This window comes from Tympanuchus pallidicinctus, unplaced genomic scaffold (assembly GCF_026119805.1).
Source record: "Tympanuchus pallidicinctus isolate F22 unplaced genomic scaffold, pur_lepc_1.0 scaffold4, whole genome shotgun sequence".
Classification (NCBI taxonomy): domain Eukaryota; kingdom Metazoa; phylum Chordata; class Aves; order Galliformes; family Phasianidae; genus Tympanuchus; species Tympanuchus pallidicinctus.
Window position 1 is genome coordinate 36,821,723 of NW_026294758.1, and position 24,312 is coordinate 36,846,034.

Genomic DNA, 24,312 nt, shown 5'->3' on the forward strand with positions numbered 1-24,312 from the left:
AATAAAATCAGGATCCAATTCAGGTAAAATAAAATAAAATGATACTGGTCTGCACAGTACCTTTGCATAAAAAAATCTTCATAATGCAGTCAGGCACTAAACCTACTCATCCTGCTCAGAACTTCGCAAAAACAAGCACAGAATAAACATTGTATTTTTCAATGCTAGCTAAAAGGAGGAAAAAGGAGGTGAAGAATGTAGTTTGAAGCCACATGGGAGACTGTGGGATTATACTGTACAGTAGTGAAGCTTACATAGCTGAATCACTAGAAGTCCTTCCTGCAGTGGAGCAGGATGACCCACGATAATAAGTTGTTTACGTCCTTTTGCTGATTGTCACATTGTTGTTCAGTGTGAGCATGCATTAAACTTATCCTCATGTTGATTTGCAGTCAAATAGGAAAGTTTTTCTGCTTACAAATAGAAGCTTATTTGACTCTTTTTAAAGCTAGAAATAAAAGTTAACTTCTTCAGAGGTTCTGTAGAAAGCACAAGGTAATATTTTTACGAACAGCCACCAGTTTTTGTTCAAGTTGTATGTTACACTGATCCACACTAGGTTTGCAGATCAAAGAAAAGTTACAGCTTGACAAGACTTTATCTAATGTTTCCATTTAACTTCATGTTGGTCTTACAGTGTTTTATCATACAGAGGCACTCTTTACATAGTTAGTGTGCAGGAAGTAGCCAGCGGGGGATGATCTTTGAAAAAGTTGCGGCAGGTGTTTTCTTTGTTCTGTTTTGCTAAATCTTAAAAAAAATGAACTGAAAAATGAAATCCATCAGCTGCTCCGTCCTACTCAGGAGTGTCCCCTTGGGAACCAGGATCTCTGCTGGCATCTCCTCTGCCAAGATTCTGGGCTCCTTTGGATGAGTTAAAGGTCTGCTGCTCTAAATGGAAAGGAAGTGTCTTATTTCCTATACCTTGATCTTACAGTGGTACAAAACATGCATACGTATGCAGCAAATTTCAAATGTAGACATCTTGAACTATGTTTCATTATTTTCCACTCCGTTGAGAATTACCCTCTGTCAACTTTAGATTTAGTAACTGTAAAGAGGTAGATATCCATTAAAACTCAAATTTAAAGTCTACGTGCCTAAACAGGATCTTACTGAATGTATAAACTGTCTTAATAAACTATCTTGAAACAAAATGGCATAGACCCAAATATATAGGTATTTTCTGTTGTTGATTCTCAGTGTTTTACCTAAAATTGGAATATGGTTGACTTAGTAGATATATCTAGTAAGCATCTGCTTTCGTATCTTTCAGAGGCAATGTAGAAGCATAGAACTTTTTTACAATTATTATTAACTTGTATTGGACACAGTTAGCATTGGAAGTCTCTTATTTGTGAGGTTCAAGTACGTGAGCAGTTGGAAAATGTAATGTAGACAACAATCATCAACACAGATGTAGATAATTTCCTTTTGCTTCTCAATTGTTTCTTTCAAGTTGAGAGATGGATCAAAGGTAGGTTTTTATAGTAAGTAAACTGTTATAATAGTGTACCACGGCAGGCTCATGTCAGTTACAGGTGCCTTAACTGTTCTGACTGTCTCCCTGGGAAACTTGATGTGACCTAACCTAGATGTTCCTACTCTGGCAGGGGGATTGAACTAGATGATCTTTCAAGGTTCCATCCAATCCCTGACATTCTGTGATTCTTCTTACGTGTGTGTGTCAACTCTGCTGACCTTTTCTTTGCTTACATCTAAAACTTTGAGTTCAGCTGATTCATAATCACTGTAGCCAAGACTGCAACAGTATTTGTGCAAGTGAATCCTGTCACATTTCGATCACTTCTGTTCTTGTGTCTGTTCTACTTTATTTAACTTCGTTTTAAGTACCTAAAGGAAAAGTTGTAGGGAGACATGTTGTGTTTTATCATTACATTCTTACTAAGGAAAACTATTTTCCAATATTTTACATAGTGGACTTCCTTTTTTCCTTTAATTTATGGAAGTCTACATCTCTAGGACACTTTCATCTGTAGCCTGCTTTTCCTGCAAGTAAGCTAATTCCATAGAAGCCCCTGTAGCACTACTGAAACAATTGAGGCATTATTAATTCTACATCTGTATTCTTAAGATTTGCATTGGATAGGTATGGATTCCAGTGTTTGCACTGAATGCACAATACCTTTACTTGTACAACTTTGTAGGACTGAGGAAAGGAGCCTGTCAGCTTTTTTGACAACTGCTCTGTGGAAACATATTCTTCCTTTCCTGGTTGAGTGGTCTACTTGGAGTAATATACTGTAAGATAAGATTACTTTGATGTAACATTACTGTGTTATAGACCATTAACTAACATAATTTTGCTCATATCATTTGTCTAATTTCAGAGTCCTGATGGAGAAAAAAAAAAGCTTTGTGTTTGCTGCCTTTACTTGGAGTAGTCTTACTATTGTATCGTGTTTCATTGTCACTGATTATTTCTGAATCATATTTTTATGCCTCTTTTAGACTAATGTGTTCTTAATAAGTAAAAGAATATATTTGAATTCCAAAGTTTGGTAGTATACAGGGAGAAAAGCACTTGTATTCTAAAGATAATTTGCAGATATTGGAAAAAAATCAGAATTTTACGAAGCTTTACAGGAATCTGTTATTCTCTTTATTTTTTTTGATCATAACACCTGTCGTGAACTCTCATCTGGTAATTACAGAACAACCTCACTCACCTTCCTGTCCCTTTCAATGTCATCTTCGTTCTCTTTCCTCCTGAAAGTGTTTCACATTCCTTGGTTATGCTTTGCTTTGTATTTTTAAATCTATTTTAGTTTTTATAATTTTCATGTGGTTGCAATTTGTCCATTAGAGTCTTCCCACTGAGAAGGTTCTCTGTGAGTCTGGTCAGTCAGTATAATTTCAGCAGTAGGACCCATACACAGCTGAGAAAGAGCTGTATGAGAATCATCACTTACATTGAAATGCTTTCTTTGGAAAAATGCACGTTGCCTTTCCAATCTTATCTAATGTTTTGAGTTGTATGCCTGAAATTTCATGGGGTTTCCATTCCTGAAGGTGCTCTAACTTTCAGACAAGGAAAAGTTGATAGTGTTGAAATGATTTTGCTGTTCTTAATGGGCAGAAACAAGAATGTGACCCATGGGAAAATTTGCTTATTTCTTTTCCTGTTTTTCACAAGTTTTATGTTCTGGTTGTATGATTCAATTACTGATGAGCAAGAATGAAAGAGATTACATTTCAGTTTTATTAACTGCTCACTGAATGTTTGCAAGCGAGATTTTGATAAAGTGAGATTATGTCTTCTGAAAGTTTAGGAATCTCCTTGAGAATCATTGGTCAGATTACAATTTAAAAAAAAAAAAAAAAAAAAAAAAAAAAAAAGATTTTGTGCAACTTCTCATGTGTTCTGATAGAGGCAAAGTTTTGTTTCAGACTTGATTAAAACTTTGTATCTTTCTGGCATTCCTTGACTAGGCTAGCAAATTTATTTTGTGTTATTTGCAAATAAGTGGGAGGGTGGATGCAGGGTACAGTTAAAATGGAAATACACCTAATGTGTACATATTGCAGTAACAGAAATTGGCACCTTTTTGCACTTTGTACCCCCTCTATTCTGTCTTTCTTTCTTCCTTTGCTTTTGCTTTCCTTCTGATTAACCTTCTTTTGAACCTGTTGTGCCCTCATTTTTAAAATGTTATTTACGTAAAGGCCAGGCTTGGCATGTGTGCATGAACATCCACAGTCAAGAGCCTGAATACGACCTGTTCTCTGAAAACTGTTCTTCTCTTCTAATAGTCTATCTCATTTACCAGGTTAGGAAGCAGAAGAGCAGAGCACTTTTTGTACTGAGAAAAATGCAGACCTTCTTCATATTGCTTTCTAGGATAGCAAAAGCTACTTTGATTTGTTTACATTTCTCATTTTAGTTGCACCTCCTCTGTAAGAGAAGCACAAAACTATTAGTGGAATAAACTGAGAAATATGTAAAGAGTTATATAAGGAAATCCAAATTGATATTATTTCCTTAACTTCCCTCTGAGAATATTTATGCTTACTTACCACATATGAGGGAGTTGTGGTAGTATAGAAACATGGCTATGTATAATTTTCTTTATGCATTTGCAGTTCTGTCATCTGAAGTACTGAAGTGCCTTCAGATTTTTTTTTTTTCAGTCCATTTAATTTATCCAAATGCACTGGGTAAGCAATATTATAATGCCTTACTGTTCTACTAGTAGTATCATAATTCCAAGTTGCTTCAATAGAAAATTTTTCTCTTGTTTCAACAGAAAATTATTGATAGCTCAGGTAATTGTTAGGTTTTGGTCATCTGCCTTTCTAGAGGGGAAAAATATGTAATTGAAAAAGACCAGAATGAAGAAAACTCCCCACACATGCTGTTTACTATTGTTCTCATAGTGAAATAATTTAAAATACATAGAAAAAAAGAATAGGTGACTTAATTCAATGTTTAAATTAAAATTCAATAGTTAATGATATTGAAAACTGAAGTTGGATATGATTTTCTTAGAGCACTGTGTATGTCCTCTGCTGATGATTTTAAATTCCATATGATTTTCAGAGTTATAATATTTCTTTAAAAATGCAGTCTGGGAAACTTTGAACTTTGAACTTTGTCTGTGAGTCTGTGATATTTATTCGTTTGCTGTTTGTAAGCTCACTGACTAAAAGAATTCATTCTTTTTGTGTTTTTCATTGTTTCATTTTCTTGGTGTACTAGCAAGAACAACACTAAACATTTGCTTTTCTGTTTAACTTTGTATCTTACCCTGAATTAATTACTTTATAAAATTGTCCAGAATCCACTCTTCTTAGTAGGAATTAATTTCCTGTATATTTCATTATATATCTTTTGATCATCTAACATAAGATCAGACTTAAAATGAAATATTAACAAGGTTGAAGACCGATTGGTATATTTTTCAATGTGGGATTTAGATCAATAGCAGTCTAGATGGCTTCAAAAAGAAACAATTTATATATAATCACTTTTCTTTAACTTTTTGTTTCAAATGTCCAGATTTTCATTTTAAAGTGCTAATTAGCATTTCCATTTCCTTTTCTGAATATATTTCACACGCAGAGTGTTTCCAGCTAACTGCTACTGTAGTACATATAAAATATTATAGCACTTCCTTTTCCTGCCAAATTAAACAACAGTGACTGAACTGTCTCATGGACTTGGTAATGCAAGGAAACAAATCACAATCTCCAGCAGAGTCTGGTTTTCTATGAATATAGTTCCAAGACCATTTTCAGTTCTGTTTTGCAGTTTTATTATCTGCTTAGTTGTTAAGTAATAAATGCTATTAAATAAATGCTAAATAAATAAATAAATAATGCATAAATAATGCCGTAAAGTCAAACTTAGAAATGTGGCAACTCTACCCATAGCAGGAGAATTTGAACTTGTTGATGGTTAAGGTTCCTTTCAACCTAAACCGTTCTATGATTATGTGATTTAGTCAGGGCTTACGAAATAGGCTGATTTGTGAGGTTAGTGTAGAGAATGCTCAAATCATCCAGCTGTGCCTTTGTTATGGAGATGTTTTTCAGCTGTATTTTATTAGATTTGACAGATCTGAATACTACCAAACGATTGCCACATGTCACTTGATGTGCTTCTTTTGTTGTTGTATGACATTCCATGAAAAATGTTGGTAGCATATATAGGGGAAGGATCTGTTTCAGTTGCAGGATTTCCTGAGAGATCCTAGTAAATACTAAGAACACTTTGACTTCATTTCCTTTGATAAAGAAGAGTAGGAAAATGGACGTAGAGTTCTTAGGACATGTACTGAGCAGATTTAAATTATGCTGTAATCTTTTAATGCAACAAACATAATAAATCTCTTTAAATTTTTAAGTTTCCAGATCTAAATACTTAGATTTTTGAAGTTTAAAAAGTACATAACTTCTGTTTATTTGGAGAGGAAGTAGCAGTAATGACATAACAATAAGTCTTATTAAAAAGCTGCAAGCACGGTAACTGAAAGATTGATTTAAGGAGTAAGTCTTTGGCATACATGAACTTTAGAGAGAGAGTTTTCATTATGATTACAAAAAAGGAAGTGTAGTCAGTCTCAATTCAAAAATTACTTTTGTTTAGATATTAGAAATTGGTAAACCTATGAAATTCAGATAAGGATTGCACATTTTAAATACAATTTCAGATTCTATGATTCTTTCAACTCAGCAGGTATGTCCCGAGAAAGACAAAACTCAGTGGGAGGTGTAGACACCACAGAAATTTGTTGGAGTTTGACTCATTGATGTTCCACACAGTTATTTTTGCATCTCTCTTTTTTTCTTGTCACTGGATTGGCAAGAGCTGTTGCAGAGGACGTGGCAGCATGGGCATACAATACACCAAACATTCCTAGTTGCCCACTCTTTCCATTATTTTCCACAACAAAACAAGTTTAAGATGCCTGGAGCTATTGGCCAGGTCTACTGGCAAACAGCCTACCTCCAGCCTCCCCTCTGGATGATTACCTTTGCAGTGAAATTAACTCAAGAGTATGTGTAGTCCAATGTGTGTTAACTTAATGACCTAATTTAGTTACAAACTCGGGAACGTTTATTCTAATGTGCTTCAGAAGTAAATCTCTTACCTTGAAAATTGCAGTAGTTCACCCTGTTCCCTAGAGGACATAAATTGCCCAAATGGCTTTTCCAGTCTTTTATTCCTGGAACATGGAATTGTAAAATATGGTAACTAACAATCTCATTAAACACTTGTCATCAGTTAAAATCTCAAATGCTTCACAGTCAGGGCTCAAACTAGGGCAGAGCTGGAAAATTAACACTGGAATGGGGTAGGGAGATACAAGCTGAGTCTAGATTTGAATACATTTTGTTTGTCTTTGTTTATTTACTTAACCTTTCAGAGAAAACATAGTTTCCAAAATGAATTTGGATGATCTGGGTGAAAGACTGTTTACTGAATGAGCATGCCTACACTTACATTAATTGTAAGCTCTCTGTTTTACGAGTTTACATATGAAGAAGCCATTGGTTTTGATAGTGAATCATCTAAGCATCTGAAATGTGGTGTAATTTAGATTATTTAATAATTCAAGAAAAATACAGGAGCCACTTCATTTATCCTTAAGGTAAAACTATACTCTGGTAATATACTTCTCATTGTTGATAAAAAAAATGTGTACAAGTACAAAAGATGATGCCAAAATAATAGTGATTAAAATCCATGAACAGTATTGTAAAGCTATATCATTTGTGTTGGGTAGCAAGATACTTATAGCATCTTTCAGAGGGATACAGGTGTGTAGTTCAGGAATGCCTTTGCTTGTTACAGACACTACTATGAGCTGTTACAGACACTGAAACCCTCAGGGTTTCAAAATTATTCTGTGAGTATAATTGCAGCAAATGTAGCAATTAACTGATTTTTTAGTTCTTATATAAAACACTGTGGACAGTATGCCACAGGGAAGCTCAAAGCGCTTATTTCTAGCCCCGTTCCTCAAGAAATATACGATAAATACATGCAGGTTTAAAATCCAACAAAGCTAGTGAGTCAGTAAAATCTCTTGTATTGCCAAAGAATGATCTCAGTTTGGATCTTTGTTTTTTATGCCCAGAAAAGAAAGTAGTTGCGCCAAATAAGCTTTGTTGTTTTTTTCTTTCGTCTTTTTTTTCTTTTTTTTAATGTGATAAACAGAATAATATGATATACAGAAAATCTAGCTGCTAGATGTCTTCCAGGCCTTCTAAAAGAGCTCAGAACAGTTTAATGTCTCAAAGGGAAATCAAGACTTACATGTCTGACTCTTGGACTGTGTTTCAATAGAAGGTGAAATAGCTTCGTCTTGCAGTGCAGCAGCAAGCGAAGTCTTTGTGAAGGGAATTGTCAAATTTATCAACTCACGCACAAGGCCTCCAGCAAATAAAAAAGTTAAAAATATCTGGGTAAGTATAAAGTGCTTAATGTGAGATAACAATAAAGAAAGCAGTGGTGGCTAACAGAAGGTTGTCATGAGGACAAAAATAATGGAGCCTGATATGTGTGAAAAATACAAATGATACTGATAGTAAAGATTCAGTGTTGAAATATACATGAATGGATTCATGGATTGTTTTTTGTTCTTTGTTGTTTTGGGGTTTTTTTTGTATGTTTTTTTTTTTTTTTTTTTTTTTGTATGAATTTCATTGTTTGTTCTCTCTGCAGCTCTTGAGTTTGGTTTTGTCTATTTAATAATTCTACTAACCTCCACAAATTTTTGTCTGGCTCCAAAGTAGCTGAAAGATTGTCATTCTCCAGCAGCCTATCATTACATTAACACAATCCCATGTGTTTTCTTGATAATTTTTTGTGGCTAGCTCTTTTTTTTTTTTTTTTTTTTTTTTTTTGCTGATTAGTAGTAATGATAGTTTAAATACTAATCTCAGTGTTAACTGTGATATAGACAAGGTGATCTGTTCTAACAGCATTAGTTCAGATGTTTAAAGGGAAGACATTTTTTTATGTTAATCAGAATTGTGAAATTGTAGATTCTACTTCTAAATAGAATGTCGGTCATCACCAGTATTGCATGATACCAAGGAAAACATTTTTTGTCAGGAAGGTTTTTGCTTAGCTCTTTTTCCTCTTTCATTTTTTTCCTAATCTTACTTTTTAGACTAAAAGTGTGCGTGTTTCTTGTGATTCAGGAAGTACAATTTATTTTAAGACCTACTTAAAGTCACTGGAGCTTATTTTGTTGTGGCCTTTTGAAAGTTGTGTAGTGCACATTCTGATACATGACATAGTCCATTGTGTTCAGTATTTGCTGTTTTCTAATATAGTTCCAAGTTTGTACTTGCACTGGGAGTTTTGAAGTATTTCCAATTACACCATTTAAAGCAGTGAAGCATATGTGCTCTACTTGGCATTTATTCTATGAACTCATGCTTTTTTCCTTCTCTTTATGTCCATTCTCTTCCTCTATTTTTACAACTTCCTGAACTCATGTTTTCTCTTCCAGTGTCACTGCTATCATATTGACCTTGGTGATGATAAAGATTGCACCAAAAAAAGTCTTCTTCAGATAAATATGGTCTGGCAAATATGGTTTCGTGATGTGTAACTCCTGAAAATTAAGATTTGTATGAACCCGAAATGACCCATTTGCTTTAAGTATGCAGAACAATCTGTAATATATAGTAGTAAAATAAATATAGTGGTAAAATACTGTAGTTGGAACACAAAGGGTGAGTTTTTATTCACTGCAGCATATCTAACATGTAGAGAATGGTTAGAATGTATGTAATCTGAATTACCTTTTAGTAAAGCACATTCCTATAATGTATTTTAAAACTCTTCTGAAATACTTTCAAGTCATATTGTGTTGTTTCCCTCTCGTTTAGTCATATTTTGGGGTATGACTTTAGCGTGTGACTATGTAACCAAATTGATAGTGTTTATGTCTTGAGGATCAGCCAAATGAAATGTTCATAAACTTTTTTTGGCAAGCAGCTTTGTATTTTTTTATTTAAATCTAAGTAAACCTTAAGTACAAAAAGTTAAGATTTAAGAGGTACAATTAGGGTTTGAGATGGAAACTGTAACAGTGATGTTTTTGTATCAGTGTTAGTCTCAGCCTTTCTTTCCCCAGTTTAAAGGAAAACTGCTTAGAACATCAGTCTAATGAGCAAGACAATGCAAGACAATGAATGCAAGAATGAGAAAAAGAGATTTTCTCTCATTCATAAGTCAGCTTTTCATATGTCAGACTGCTTTCTGGTTTCTTTTCCAGTTCTAAACTTACCAGGTTCTTCAGATGCAGCTTTTCATTTGAAGCCTGACTCGCATGACATACTTCAGTGATTGCCAAAGGTAGTCTACAGTCAAATTCAATATTCAGCAAAGGCAATTCACAATTTAATACATAAGAGCAGTGTTAGGCATTCATATCTTCTTGTTGTGAAGAACCCTTTAAGCATCTCTTACATTGTTAAAGAGCTTATGATGGGCAGATGTCTTCTACATTGTTTGATGCCATTCTGGTACCGCTCACAAGTTCATGGCAAGCTGCCACTGTGACACTTGGATGAGTAATATGCTTTCTCCCAGACTGTTTTTTTCTGCCTGTTGCTTTTCTAACATCTTTATTCACTCATGTTGGAAGGAAGAATCAGCATTTATACAGGCAAAGCTGCTAGATAAAGAGAAAAGGGCAACTTAAAACATCTTTCTTCAGTTCTTCACAGAAATAGGAACCCTTATCAGCCGTAAGGCTCAGTGCTTCAGTTTCTGTGTTGATGATGGTGCTATTGGTACATCTTTTGAACATGTAGTCCTAGAAGTGGACTTATCTGTAAAGTGCTGTGTTTTTCAGTTATTTTTATTATTCTGCATTTCACCCTTTGAGTATATGGATAATAGTAAGTTGACTAGGATAGGCACATCAGCTCTAATGTACTTCTGAAGTACTGGCTTAGGAATATTTTTGATAATTCCTTTGCTTCAAGGGAACAGCCTGCCCAGGGCAATGGGCTTGACCCCGCGCTGTTGAAGTTCAAGGAGCATTTGGACAGTACTCCCATATGTAGGGCTTGATTTTTTTGTTCTGTGTCATGCCAGGGATTGGATTTGGTGATCCTTTGTGCATCTCTTCCAACTCTGGATATTCTTTAATCCTGTGATTCATGGTCTGAATGTTTGATTCAGAGGATGTTTAAGGACAGCAGCAGTAGCATACCTAAATAGAGGGACTGTCAGGTGCTGAGCAACAGGACATCCAGTCCTTACAGCAGCCATCATTTATTAGAGTTGCTGTGTTTTTTGCAGAAACTGTAGAGATCAACTTAAAAAAAAAAAAAAAAAAAAAGTTATTTTGGTTGGCAGCATTTTAATTCCTTCCTTCCAGCTCTTCTCTGTTTAGCTTGAAAATCATGTCCTAGCCTACCTACAAACATGTATCAGAAACTCTGAAAGTGTTGTTGTTTTTTTTTTAATGAGTTCAATTTCATGAAAGCAAAGTAGTATAATGATTGAATGAGGATAAATATTCACTGTAAGAAGAATTTGTGATTAATTTTAGACCTGAATTAAATCATGTAGTTACTTTGTCCAAAAAAAGGCACTACAGACTTTTTTTGTCTTTAGAGGGAGATTCATGCTCACTGAGGGAAATAGAAATTATGATAATAAGATTGACTGGTATTGGATCAGAGCACTAGTGCTGTGCTGACTTTTTCAACATCATCCTTTCTTGTTTCTTAAGGGAAATTAATGCTATCTTCAGTTTTACAGACTAATTGCAGACCAGTTCTGTTAACTGTCAGGTTCAATATTACTGTAGTAATTTGCATTAATAGTGTAATTCCAGTTCAAAAGTAATTGCGTGGGGCAACAGTGTCCTAATTTCTTAAGTAGTTGTCTATGTCTGATAGGACATGTGAATACAGTAGATAACGCCTTTGAATGCTTTTTTTTTTTTTCCCCTGGGTAGCAAGATGTAGCACAAACAGCCTATCTGCTAATACCAATAGCTTTGCTAATTAGCTCAATAAATTTGTCTTGAAGATTTCCTGGGAATCTGCTTTAGACATTTCTGAAAGAATGACAAAGGTGCTACATCTGAAGTATTTATGGCTACACAGAACTTTTTGTCTCCAGGGGATTTGATGTGTTATGTCAGTATGTGACTTTTGACTTTGTCGCTCCAGAGCAAAGCAGAATTAGATGACTAAGTGTAGAAATCTTTCTGCATTAATAAAAACAACAGTTTTCCCCTGTATACAATGTTGCCTCTTAGCTGCCCTTCTTACTCAGTTACCAAAGCCTGTTTCAGGTACAATTTCATCAAATTGTAGAAAAAAACCCTAGGTTTTGCTTTCCTTTACATATGTTTAACTCTAACTGAAAACATGGGCTTCCATAAGCCATTTAGGTTACTAAAAACCAAACCAACTATAGACCAAAAAAACCTGTTTTCTCAAATTTAACGATTAGTTGTACAGTTATAAGGACCGTGTTCTGTTTTTGGCCAACCTCTTGGGAGGAGAATCCATTTATGCTTTGGCAGATATAAGCTGTCCCAAATGACTACTGAAAGAACTTTGTGACCTTGTTCTGTAAATATTGATTATATAGTAAACAGAATTAATCATTTTGAGATACATATTAATTATGTTAATTCAGAGTGTCAATTTTATACACACCAGATAATAATAATTAAAAAAAGCTTTTCAAGCTCTTATTTGTTCAAAATTCATTTCTGTGATTTCTCTGATGGAGTGTTGTGTTTTTATAGGCTTTTTGTCATCCTTCCGAATGGTTGAAGTTGGCACTGTGTTTCAGGAGATTGGTATTTTGCCTTGAAAGAGGAGTCAGGAGTGCTTTGCTGTCCTTCCTTAAATAAACTCTTCTTGGCATCTGATTAGAGCCAGTAGAAATATGGTGTGTTTCTAGGAACAAAAAGATCATACCTACTTTATAAAGAAGCTGTCACTTTTTTAGGTCACACATGGCACAAAACCTCTTTTCTTTTTCTTTTTTTTTTTTCTCTTTCTTCCCATTTTATTCTCCCTGACGGCATGTTTCAAATAGTTACTCATCACAAGGTTATATGTCTGTGGTTCCTCTTGAGAAAATGATGTTGGGTTGCTATCTTTAACAGCTTGGGGCAAAATTCATTCTTGTGTGACCCTATTCAAAAGAACAGCTTTTCATCTGAGATTAAATGTTGCCCCTTTCTGCAGTTTTGCCAGTTCATTACTCTAGGTATCAGGAGGTTAATGAAAGCCTCCAAAAGAAGTAAGTGATACTGCATAATGTAGCTTTGTGCCCAGAATAAGACTGAAACTCATTTCTAAAAATTTTGTGTCTAAGAAATTAGATAGTTGTTTAGAAAGACGATCTTCCTAGCTGAAGAACACACAGTTGCAACCACTTAAGTTTGTTGCAATTTTTTGCAGAGGAAAATTTCTGCTGAAGTTCTTCATTATTTTAAAAGGGACCTCCAAGTCTTCTGATACTTCTAGAAATGCTTTTGAAATTACAGTGTTCTTTGTTTTGTATTAGTCAGCAGAGGGCACTCTTTTCCTTTAAGAATAAAAGATAGTATGACCTGTTTTTCTTTTCAGTGTCACTTTATATAAAATTAGAGATTGTATGTGTGAAACTGAAAACTGATACAGTGTAATTCTGTAGAAGATGACTTTTAATGCAAATACTTTAATGTGTTACTCTTCTGAGTTGAAACGCAAGGATGAGGACTTGATTTAAAAAAATAAAAATAAAAATCTACCTTTCCCCTAAATATCAGACGGTAGAACTTTACGCAGTTCCTTCATGAAAACAACTGAACGAGATCAAAGAATTTCTAAACTGTCTGAAAAAAGTAACTGTTACCTCTATTACTTTTTTTAGTTCTAGCTACCCAAATCTGTGAAGTCAAGCAAAGTTGTTATTCTTCTGATCCTTAAGTCTCTGTGTTGTACAAGGTTCATTTAGGCTTTGCACAGGAGTGAGGCTCAAGCAATAGTTCTGTGCATGTGTATATTCTTAAGTAAAGTTCACTTGGATTAGCATTGTCATTTTTTTATGTTCTTACTCTTGCATTGCAGTGTTTGACAGAAGTAGTGAATTGTTACGGAGTTGTGAAATACAGCCAGTTATTTTTCTTGAAAATTAAATGAAAACTTTAACACACTCATCTTTGTAAAACTTATTCTATCATAGGTACTGCTACATCATGTGGAAAAATATTACTGAAGAAAAGTTTGATATTTCTTGTGGTATTATTATCGACCACCATTCTTCAAAAACACGTAGAAGGTCATGAAGACTTCTATCAAGCTCTCGTAGGGAAAGCATTAGTTAAAAATTGCAGTTATTTATCCTAGATTCTTGTGAAGTCATTTCAGAGAGACTGGCAGTTGAATTCACTAACTTGTCATGCATGATTTTTGTATCCATTAGTATTTTTATCTTTGGGCAAAGTTTGTAGGAGATGCTCCTCAGGAAGGGCTGTGAGTAAGCAGTTTTGGTTTGTTTATTACCATGTGGTCCAATTCTTCAACTATTGTTTCGTGATTAATATCATGTCAGATGCGTGTTGTTGAACTGTGTGTGTTAACAAGCTTTGGTGGACCAGAAAATACATCCCTGATTCTGGGATTGGCGCTGATCTCTGTTCAGTGTTGCTGAAAGCTATTCTATGCCTGTCCCAGTTTGTACCAGCTAAATATAACGGAACACGTTACTTGAGTTTTTTAGCTTCAAGTGTAACTGCCTTCTGCCTCTGTCACCTTATTTACTCATGTAGGCTTTATGCAGTAGTTTTACTAACATTTACCTGGAATGTTAGCTGCTGTAACACTGAAAAGCGATCCATTAGTTCCCATTTATGTTGTATATATAGGAACTGGTTTAGCTAGTTCAAGAAAAGATTGTATATTTACTAACATGTTTTTATCATAAATATTTGTGAAGTTAATGCATGATATGGATGTACAGAACTCAAAAATATTCTTCAGAAAGGTAAAGCCTATAACATGGAATTTTTTTTCTGAAAACATGACTGTATGAGCATTGTTAGGTGTTTGTGAAAACAGTTGTGCTATCTTTACATATAACAGAAATGTGGTTAATTTGTGTAAGCTAAAACTGTGGTTGAGGGGAAAGATCTTGTTGCAAGTTCTTGCTTAGATTGATTTAGATCTGAAATGTTTTTAATTTAATTTCTGTCACTGCAGATCTGAGTTAATTAGAAAATAGGTTTTACCAGTAGAAAAAAAAAATATACACACTTGGATGCACCAATTGTTAATTATGAGGGCTTCAGTAGGATGCAAATAGCTGCTGGTAGCTGCATCCAGGAAAAGAAGTTTGGATTTAGTTTTATGTTCAGATGAGCAATGTCAAAACTGATATGGCTACAATTCAGTTTTTTTCTAAACTTCAGTAAGGGATTCTTGACCAATATTTCCATTATTTCCTTGGGAAACTTATTGCTTATTTGAATTGGGAGATTCAAGAGATTGTCAGTACAAGCTGGGGTAAAAAAGAATTGCATAGCCCTGCAAAGAAGAATTTGGAGATGTAGATGGAAAGCTGGACATGTGCCAGCAGTGTGCCCTTGCAGCCCAAAATGCCAACTTTATCCTGGGCTGCATCCTGCCCCTCTGCTCTGATTAGACCTCACCTGGAGTATTGTGTCCAGATGTGTTTTACTTGCTACTCGTTTTTTTGGGTTTTTTTTGTTTTTTTTTTTTTTCCAAAGTAAAAATCCTAAACTTGCTGAATTAATGTAATAAAATGGCAGTTGACTCGATACAAGTTTCTGAAAGTAATTTTAAGTCGCTAGGGGTTTTATTCAGGGCGTAAAGCAGTTTGTTTTTCTGGAGTCCCCACACAAGAAGATGAAATCTTCAATTCATATATTAGAAAAACAGTGGTTAGCTGTGCAATTTCAGGTCAAATGTATAAAAATTTCAGCTGGTGTGGTAGGTGATTATAAAGCCTAGTTTACAAATTATCCCACTTACGCAGAGAGATTCCTGGATTGCTAGAATGTGTTAGGTCAATCATATTGTGTGTTCTAGTATAGTGACACTAAATTGTTACATGTTGTTATGGACTAGAATTCTGATTCTGTGCCAGTCTTTTGGTTATTTGTGGTGAAATAGCTTTCTGTAAATTAATCTCAGGTCCTAATGAGTTTCATTTCACCAATTTCAGATTTCACTTATACTTTGAGAAAAGAATACGCTTGTGTTATCAATACATTTATGTTGGTTTTATTCACTAGAAAAAGCTTAACAGTGAAAGCCAGGTAACCACATATTTATGTGTGGAATATGAGAGCTGGACAGTAAGTGGAAAAATGATTATGCCCTTTTGTTGTCCCATAACGTCGTTTGCATTAGCAGTAGTCTCTGTGTTCTCTGGGTCTTTAGACATCGTTGCTTTTACACAGTGCAGTGTGCTTCTGTAAATTGTATCCTCCAGTGCCTTTCCTTTCCCTAAAGAATACATTCTGCCTTATTGGAGAGCATCTCATTTTTCATAAAGGAAAACAACATAGAAGGAAATAGCCTTAGGTTGTGCTACGAGTGGTTCAGGTTGGATGTTAGGAAAAATTTCACCCAAAGAGTGGCCAGGCTCTGAAATGGGCTGCCCAGAGAGGTGATAGAGTAACTGGCACAGGAGGCGTTCAAGAAATGTTTAGCTGTTGTTCTGAGGAACATCATGTAGTGGGAAATGCTGTTAATAAGGGGGCAGTTGGACTGGATGACACTGGAGGTCTTTTCCAACGTTGGTGATTCTTTGAGTCTGTTTACTTAATTTTCTAACTCATATTTCTGATAGAGTTATTCACACAGGATAAACTGGTTTTCAGGGAGTAACACAGCATTTTACTCTTCGGCATAAAGACATCAGAAAAAAAATGGTTTTGTTGCTTATGAAGGCTTTTGTTTATAGGGAGAGGATGGGAAGTTTTAGGAGAGACTAGTAGGATAGTATCTCTCTCAGACACTTCCAGGAGAACCTTCTAGAAGGACACAAAGCTCTGTGAAACATTTGTTTCAAGGTTTGTAACAATCATACCACTTTCAAAATAAAGTTTCCAAAGGCTTAGCAATACTGTGTATGTAGAAATTCTGATACAAATCTAGATAAAATCTCACTCAAATTTTCTGTTTGAAGCCCTATAGCAGTGGCATGTTTGTCTTCCAACTCTGATGCAGCTTATCTAAAGTAAGTTAAAAAAATCAAGAAAAATCAGAGCTCTGATGGCAGTGTACAAATGAAGTTCTAATTTATTATGCTTCTTCCAGAGGCCTCTCTAAGCCTTAGTAAAAGCAAATAAATATCCTCATGTCTATGCACATGACTTTCTTTCATTATTGCAGCCTTTTAATATTTAAAATTATTACAGCTAGAGTTTAATGATGCATTTTGAATGGATTTATTTTGCAACTTAAGTCATAAGATATTTTATTTAAATTCTATTTTTTGTAGTGAGTCAGGATACATTATCTTAAGCTTTTTACAGAAAATGACCAGTGACAGAAAAGTTTTCCTGGACCAAACTGAATTTTTCAGATTCTGTTTAGTGTCCAGGGAATTCTTTTTCAACAAGCTAATGCTATTTTTAATTTTCTCAGATCAGAATGTGAAACATGAAAAGATACAACTTCTTACTTAAGTAGTTTGATACCCTATTAATCTGTTTCAGTACTTGAAGGATAGTTAAGGATGTACTAAGCCTTCAAGAGCACTTCATAGCACACTGTACTAATTTATATACAATTCTTTAGTATTAGCACATCATGAAACTTCTTCTCTGTTTAGCCTAGTTCTGTGCTCCAGAGTTGCTCAAAGGAAGCAGTGTTCTCTTTACAGTCCTCTTCCAAATTGTTTTTGTTAACGCTATGTAAACACGCTTTCCTACCCGGAAATGATTATTATTCCTGTTTTCTGGCATGGTAAGGAACATATCCCACAGGCATTTAGTTTTCAAGAGAGTGAAATAGAATAGTAGTATTATGCTTATTGAATGTTATATCTCTTTGAAATATCTAAAGGTTTACAGGATACTCTCAACTACGGCATGCCTTGCTATACAGTCCTGTAAGAGAAGAGAGGGTATTGCATACACATTTGTGTTAGCCACACTTGTAGATGACAAGTCATCAGATTCATGAGTCATAACTTACACTTCCTATTAAACTAGTATAGGTGATCATTTCGGCTTTTAAGCTGCATTATCAATACTTGTTTTGTTTGGCAAATATGTGATCATGGTTGCAGCTTTGTAAGAAGTTTGATTCAGCTTCTAGACTTCTTGGATCTGGTCACAAGCCATTGCACTCAGTGTAAACTTTAGCATTCAAATCTAACTTCTCTATGACTCATCCCTTAGTTATTGACCACCAAACACTTACAGCCACAGACTTCTTCTAATGGGGTATGAAATCCTTCTACAAAACAGAAAAATATGTTAAGATGATCTTTGCTATGTGAGATAATTCTTTAAATGAGCATCTTAGTATCAATTAGTTCTCAGAACTATCAATTAGTTCTCAGAAACTGTCAATAAAAAACAACCTTGCCTGCTGCATCTCAAGTATACTTCTTTCTCTTGTGGATGTAGAATTCCAGAGTAATTTCTTTTGAAATGGACTGCATTTCTGCTGATCCTTTGTTACATAAATTACTCATAGAGTGCCACTCTGAAAAAATTACAGGAATTATATCAAAAGGAATAAAAAGACTGAACCTTTTTCCAAGCTTACTAAAACACTGGTTGCAGTCACTGTTGAGAATACTGTGACAGTGTCAAAAGCTTTGATGAAATCTAGGTAGACTACATCCACATCCTTTCCCTCATCCATTAGGTGAATCATCTGGTCATAGAATGAGATGAGGTTGATCAAGTAGTAGTTGCCTTACATGAACCCATGCTGGTTGGACCTAATCTTGTTGTCCTTTACAAGCCATATGATCTTCCTCAAGATCTGCTCCATAACTTTCCTCAATACCAATGTCAGGCTGGCAGGCCTCTAGCTCTCCAGATCCTCATTACAATCCTTCTTGTAGGTGGGAGTCAGGTTGATAAGCCTCCAGTCTCCTGGGACCTTCTCTGATTGGCCAAGAATGCTGATAGATGGTGGAAAGCAGCTTGGCAGTCACCTTTTCCAGCTCCCTCTGCAGCCTCAGGTGGATCCCATCTGGCCCCATGGACTTGTGGCAGTCCAGGTGGAGTAGAAGGTCTCTTCATTGTTTCCAACTGAATTTATACATTTATTCTTCTCCTTATCTGAGACTCCCAAATCAGGAGGATAACTGGTCTGACTTTTGTAGGCAGACATAAAGAAGGCATTGAGAACCTCAGCCTTCTCTTTATCCTCCATTCCCCACCATTTCATAGTAAAGGCGTAAGATTCTCCTTAGCACTTCTCTCACTGTCAATATGTTTGTGAAAAAGATTTTGTTCGCTTTTACCCCAGCAGCCAAGTTAAGTTCAAGCTGGGCTTTTGCCTTTCTAATTTTCTCCTTCCACATCCTGACAACTTTTTTGTACTGTCCCCAAGTTGCCCATCCCTTCATTTGTTAAATCCTAGGGCTTAGCACCTCCATCACTGCCAGCCTGAACTATCGATAAGGGATAATAATCAGAGGTATAAATTAGACTAGGAAGTTTAGGAAGTTCCTAGAATTATCTCTGCCCTCCCTGCCCCAGGGAGACAGCACACTCCACTATGAGTAGAGTCAGACCAGCATATAGGGACCTCTGTTTCTCTCAGAAGGAAGATGCCTATGGCAGTCACCTTCTTTTCCCTCTTTATGGAAGCAATCTCAAGATGAGGAGTCAACTGCCTCACTCTAGACCCCCTCGCAGGTGGACTTCCTACTATATCCTCACATACCGCTCCCTAAAGTTCCCTCAAATCTATTATGTGGGGACAAGGACACCTGAGGAACTGAGATGGATCGAGATGGGGTTGCCTGTGGTGTTGATTAGTCCTTAGATACATTTTCTTGCAAGTAATTTGAGTGCTAAAATCAAAAATAATATTTGCAATTGGCTGCTGATGTTAGTGGAAGGAAACTAAAGCCAGTAAGTAATGATATTAACACCCCACGTTCTTCTTCTGCATTAAATTCATACTTCTCTACCTCACAAGGGTTCAGAAGGCCGAGCAACAAGGTCCTGTACTTGGGCCAAGACAATTACAGCCACAAATACAAGTTGGGTGGAGAATGGCTTGTCAGCAGACCTTAAGCAGGATTTGGAGATCTTTCTTGTTGAAAGACTCAACATGAGCTAGCAGTGTGTGCTTGCAGCCCAACAGAAGGCCAGCAGTATCCTGGATTGCATCAAAGGTAATGTGACCAGTGGGTCAAAGCAGGTGGTTCTATCCTACTCTGCTCTCATGAGACCCGGTCTGAAGTACTGAGTCCAGTTCTTGGGCTCCCAACACAAACAGGACATCAAACTGTTGGAGTGGGTCCAAAGGAGGGCCACAAAGGTGATCAGAGGACTGGAGAACCTCCACTAGGATGACAGGCTGAGAGAGTTGTGGCTATTCAGCCTGGAGACAAGAAGGTTCCTTGGGGCAACTTATGGCAGCCTTTCTGTACCTGAAGAAAGACGTACAAGAAAGCTGGGGAGGGACTTTTTATTAGGGCTTGTAGTGAAAGGACAGGAGGAAATGGCTTTAAACTCAAATAAGGTAGCTTTAGACTAGGTATTATGAAGTAATTCTTTACACACAGAAACCAAAGGAACATCATACACAAATTTGTCAGGACCTGCAGAATCAAGAGAAGGCTGAAGGTGTTCTTGGATTGCATCATTACTGGTGATTATGTTACCACTGTGAGCTGGAGTCAAAGTGACTATCCATGCAGTGACAACATATGAATTCCTTACCAAAGACACAGCTCTCAGTTTGTAAAGAGATGTGCACCATGGGGTAGGAAAGAGGCAGTTGCTGATGCTTCTGGATTTCCTGGAGCCCAAACAAATTGTCTGCTCTGAGTGCTGCATCATGACTGACTACACTGAATGCTTGAGCTTCCAGATGTAGGCCAGAGAAGAAGACAGCCTTGTAACATGATAATGCCAGGCCCCATTCCAGTTTGAAGACCATGAAGCACATTGCCAGTGTTGGCTGGACTGCCCTACCAGACTGCATAGTCTGTGTTTGGTATGTTCTGACTTGCATCTTGTCGGGCCAATGAAGGATGAACTCAATGGGCACATTCCTAGACATAGTGCTGTCACAGCAGGTGTGAAACACGTCACCTCTGTGGTGCGCTTTCTTATGAGGGTGGTATGCAGGCTTTTGCTTACTGTAAGAGTGATCTGTATAGAAGCTAGGAAAAGATACTGAATGACAAAGATTCTCAAAGTGAAAAACATTATCCACAGGAGAACATAGCACTTATGGGAACAAGAAGACACAGCTGAGGCTTAGTAAAGACTTGAAATTGGTATGAAGGGACATTACCTGTCTGGACAATGCTCTCAGACTTATGGTCTGATTTTTAGGTGGTTCTCTTTGGAGCCAGGAGCTGGACTGTGTGATCTCTGGATCCCTTCCAACTCAGGATATTCTGTGATTCTACTTTTTAAAAAGAAATAGCACTGTTGTGAAGAGCTGTGGAACAGTAGAGTACAAGCTCTCATGAGTCTACTCAAAGGAAACAGAAGCAGTGTTCACTGTGGGAGTATTTATCATTTTAAAAGCTGAATTCATTTTCTGATGGATATTACTTACTGGCATATAGCATAGTTTATTTCATAAGATTTAACTGTGGTCCCAAGTCATATTAGTTGAATGGCAGAACAAACAGAACTGATAAATGAAACAATGCAATGCCTTGGACAACTGCAGTGTAAGTCTAGGTTGGCAACTGAATACAGTAATTATTTATCATTTTCTCTGCTACCGATGTTGAGTACTTGAGTACCTTTTTGGGGAAGTACGTCAGTTATGAGAAATTTTCAAGCTAAAGAGCAGTAGTTGAATAGTTAGTCTTTCAACTCTGTTAGCATTTTGATAGCACTTGGCTATAATTTCAGAGCTCAAGTATATAGAAAAAGAATCAATATCAGAATATACTGTTCTATCAATTTGTCAGTCAGTGAGTAAATATTTGGGACATCATTCTTCTGGAAGCATCCAAAGGCCAAAGAGTACAGAATAGGCACTAACCAAGCTTGATAAGATAGAAGAAAGTTACATAAATAAATAAATCCAGCTTCACAAAAATTATGTGCTTAATTCTTCCTGTACAATTTAGAAATTGTTCTTCTTTGTCTCCATAGTGCTTAAGTAAAATTTAACAGTATTTAGGAGTGTGATGTTTTTATTAGAGGTTATTTCCTACTGGCTACTTACTTTTCAAAAATCTCTGTGATATAGTATGACCATTGTTTATAATGCAAATTGAAACTTGAGAGCTTTTCTAAGAATCTTGCTTTGCTTTACCTAATAGTAAGTTTTGTTATGCTTGTGGTAGCATGAAGAACTTTTTACAGTGAATTTCCATGAAAGAAAAGTTTCTTCCTTCCCCTCTGACCTCTTGGGCTTTTTCAGAGTCTGAATCAGACAAGTTGGCTAACTGGTTATCATTTTAAAAACAGGCATTTTATATGCCCCAAATCTGTACCTGAAAAATCAACATTGAAAATTTTATTTATAATTAGCTTAATTAAGTAATTTTTTGTTTCAAAAGACTCATATATTTCATCTAAGTAGTAGTAGCTTGGAGTAAACATATTCTGAAATAAAAACACACATTTGTTAATTCATCTTCTGTCCCAGTTTTATACCTACTGCTGTTTGTCTTGGTTCAAACGTACTTTGTCATTACTCATGTATGATTCATCATTCTTATTTGTGATCCTTCCTGCAGCATCACTAAGTTCATTCACATGAATACAGATTTTGGAAAAATATTCCTCTTTGAATATTTCGCGTTTTCACCCTTTTTTTTCTTCATGTTATCCAATAATCCTATATTCAGCTGCTAATGAGTTATTGAACTAGTACAGTAGGTGGTAGGTACTCTGTTTGACAGAGTCCGGTGACATGAAAAGAACAAAATGTCAAGATCTACAAACGTTCTAATTAAATGAACAAAATAGATAACGGTTCCTCTCTTCTTTATTTTAGAACTCCTTCTACCAGTGGTCACCTTTCCACATCTTCACAACCTTCCTCATAGTACTTCTCAAATTATGTATACACATTGGTGAGATGGCCATTATGTCAACTTTATTTCTTTCTTTGTTTCATTTAGGCTCATGCACAGTTAGTGCGGGAAGTTGATGTAGAGAAGGTGTCAACTTTTGAGAACCCCTATGTAGATGCAATAAGAAGCTTATGGAATGACCCTGGAATTCAGGAATGTTATGACCGACGACGAGAGTATCAGTTATCAGATTCAACTAAATAGTAAGTACATGATGGCTACAGCTATATCTCACTCTGTCTCTTGCAAAGTGATTTTCACTTTTTAGCTTTTTAGCTACTTGTACACATATGCAGCACAAAAGTACACTTACCTAATATAATTTAAGAGCTGCTTTTAAGTAGTGGATTGCTTCTAGTTTATTGGTAAATGTGTATTTCCCAGAATAAAATTCAGGTACCATTCAAACTCCAAAGTAAAATTCTAAGTGACAGTTTCTAAGTAGAAAGCCCTTATTGTCCTGTGTTCCTATGAGATACATTTGAAAGTACAAGCCAGGCAGAAGTACTTTTGTGTACTTTAATGCAGGAAGCGCTATCAATTTCCGTATGATTCATGAAAAACAGAGTCTTCTAGGATTTCTCTACCCTTTTTCTTTCATTATTTTTTTTCTCACAGGCTGCTTTTGCAGTAGTGGCGGTGAGGCAGGCAGTATGTTTTATTGAGCTGCTTTTCTTTTGTGGAAACAAGGCCAAAATGTAAAAGAACGTATCTGTCAGAAAGGCATAGAAATAAAAAGTAGGGTAAGAATATTTTAAAATTTACCTGTTGTAGATCAACAACAATAAAAATGCTTGTGTGAGAAGAATTAGTATCAAATGTTGAACTCTTGTTTTTGGGTGAAAAATGGATCTATGTAGTACTATTAAAATTAACAAAATTAACTAAGTACCTATAGAAGCAAATTGGTAGTATCAGTGATTTGCCAAAAGTAAACATACAAATCAGTGGGTTATTTTTAAAGCTCAAGAGACACAGCAATTTATTGTGAGGTTTGCGAGTTTGCTGGTTGTAGGTAGAAGATGGTGTAGCAAAATGTTAGAATTATGAAATATTATGTGAGACCTTACAAGATCCTTTAATATATTTATGCTTGCAAGAAAAATGTCTTCAAATAGTGAAGTCCAGTAAAATAAATTGACAGAAACAAAAAATACAGCAAATGTGTTTAGCAATAGAATACCCAAATAGAATCCGCTATTTTAGTCCCCGTATCACAAACCAGCTGAACAAGATGCTTAAAATTAACAATCGGGATTCGCAAGACAGTAAAACAGAAGTAAGCATCCAGTGCTGATTGACTTTGTGAGACAGTAGTTCCTTCTGACATGTTGTTTGAAGCATAAGCAATGATTTTTTGTCCTGTTGTATATGATCTAAGCATATGCACTGATATGTCTTATATTATTCATTCATCCCTTGCATGATTCTCTCCTCATATATTTTCTGTTTTTGCAGTAATTGTGCTTTCAATCTGTTCTCTTTGTATTTTTTCCCCAGAGTTATTATATGTTGTCTTTCTCAATCTCTTCCTCTATGTTTTGTATTTCTGTTACTGTTTCTCAGTAATGTTCTAATGTATCTTGTAC

The 24,312-nt window shown here is 35.8% G+C and overlaps 1 protein-coding gene across 1 annotated transcript in view; it reads left to right on the forward strand.

Moving 5' to 3' along the window:
• Positions 1-24,312, forward strand: part of LOC128089400 (guanine nucleotide-binding protein G(q) subunit alpha) — a 113,136-nt gene that overhangs the window by 63,134 nt on the left and 25,690 nt on the right. Inside the window, exon 3 of the mRNA XM_052700781.1 lies at positions 22,772-22,926. Within this exon, the coding sequence (XP_052556741.1) occupies positions 22,772-22,926 (155 nt within the window). The remainder of the gene's footprint in view (positions 1-22,771; positions 22,927-24,312) is intronic.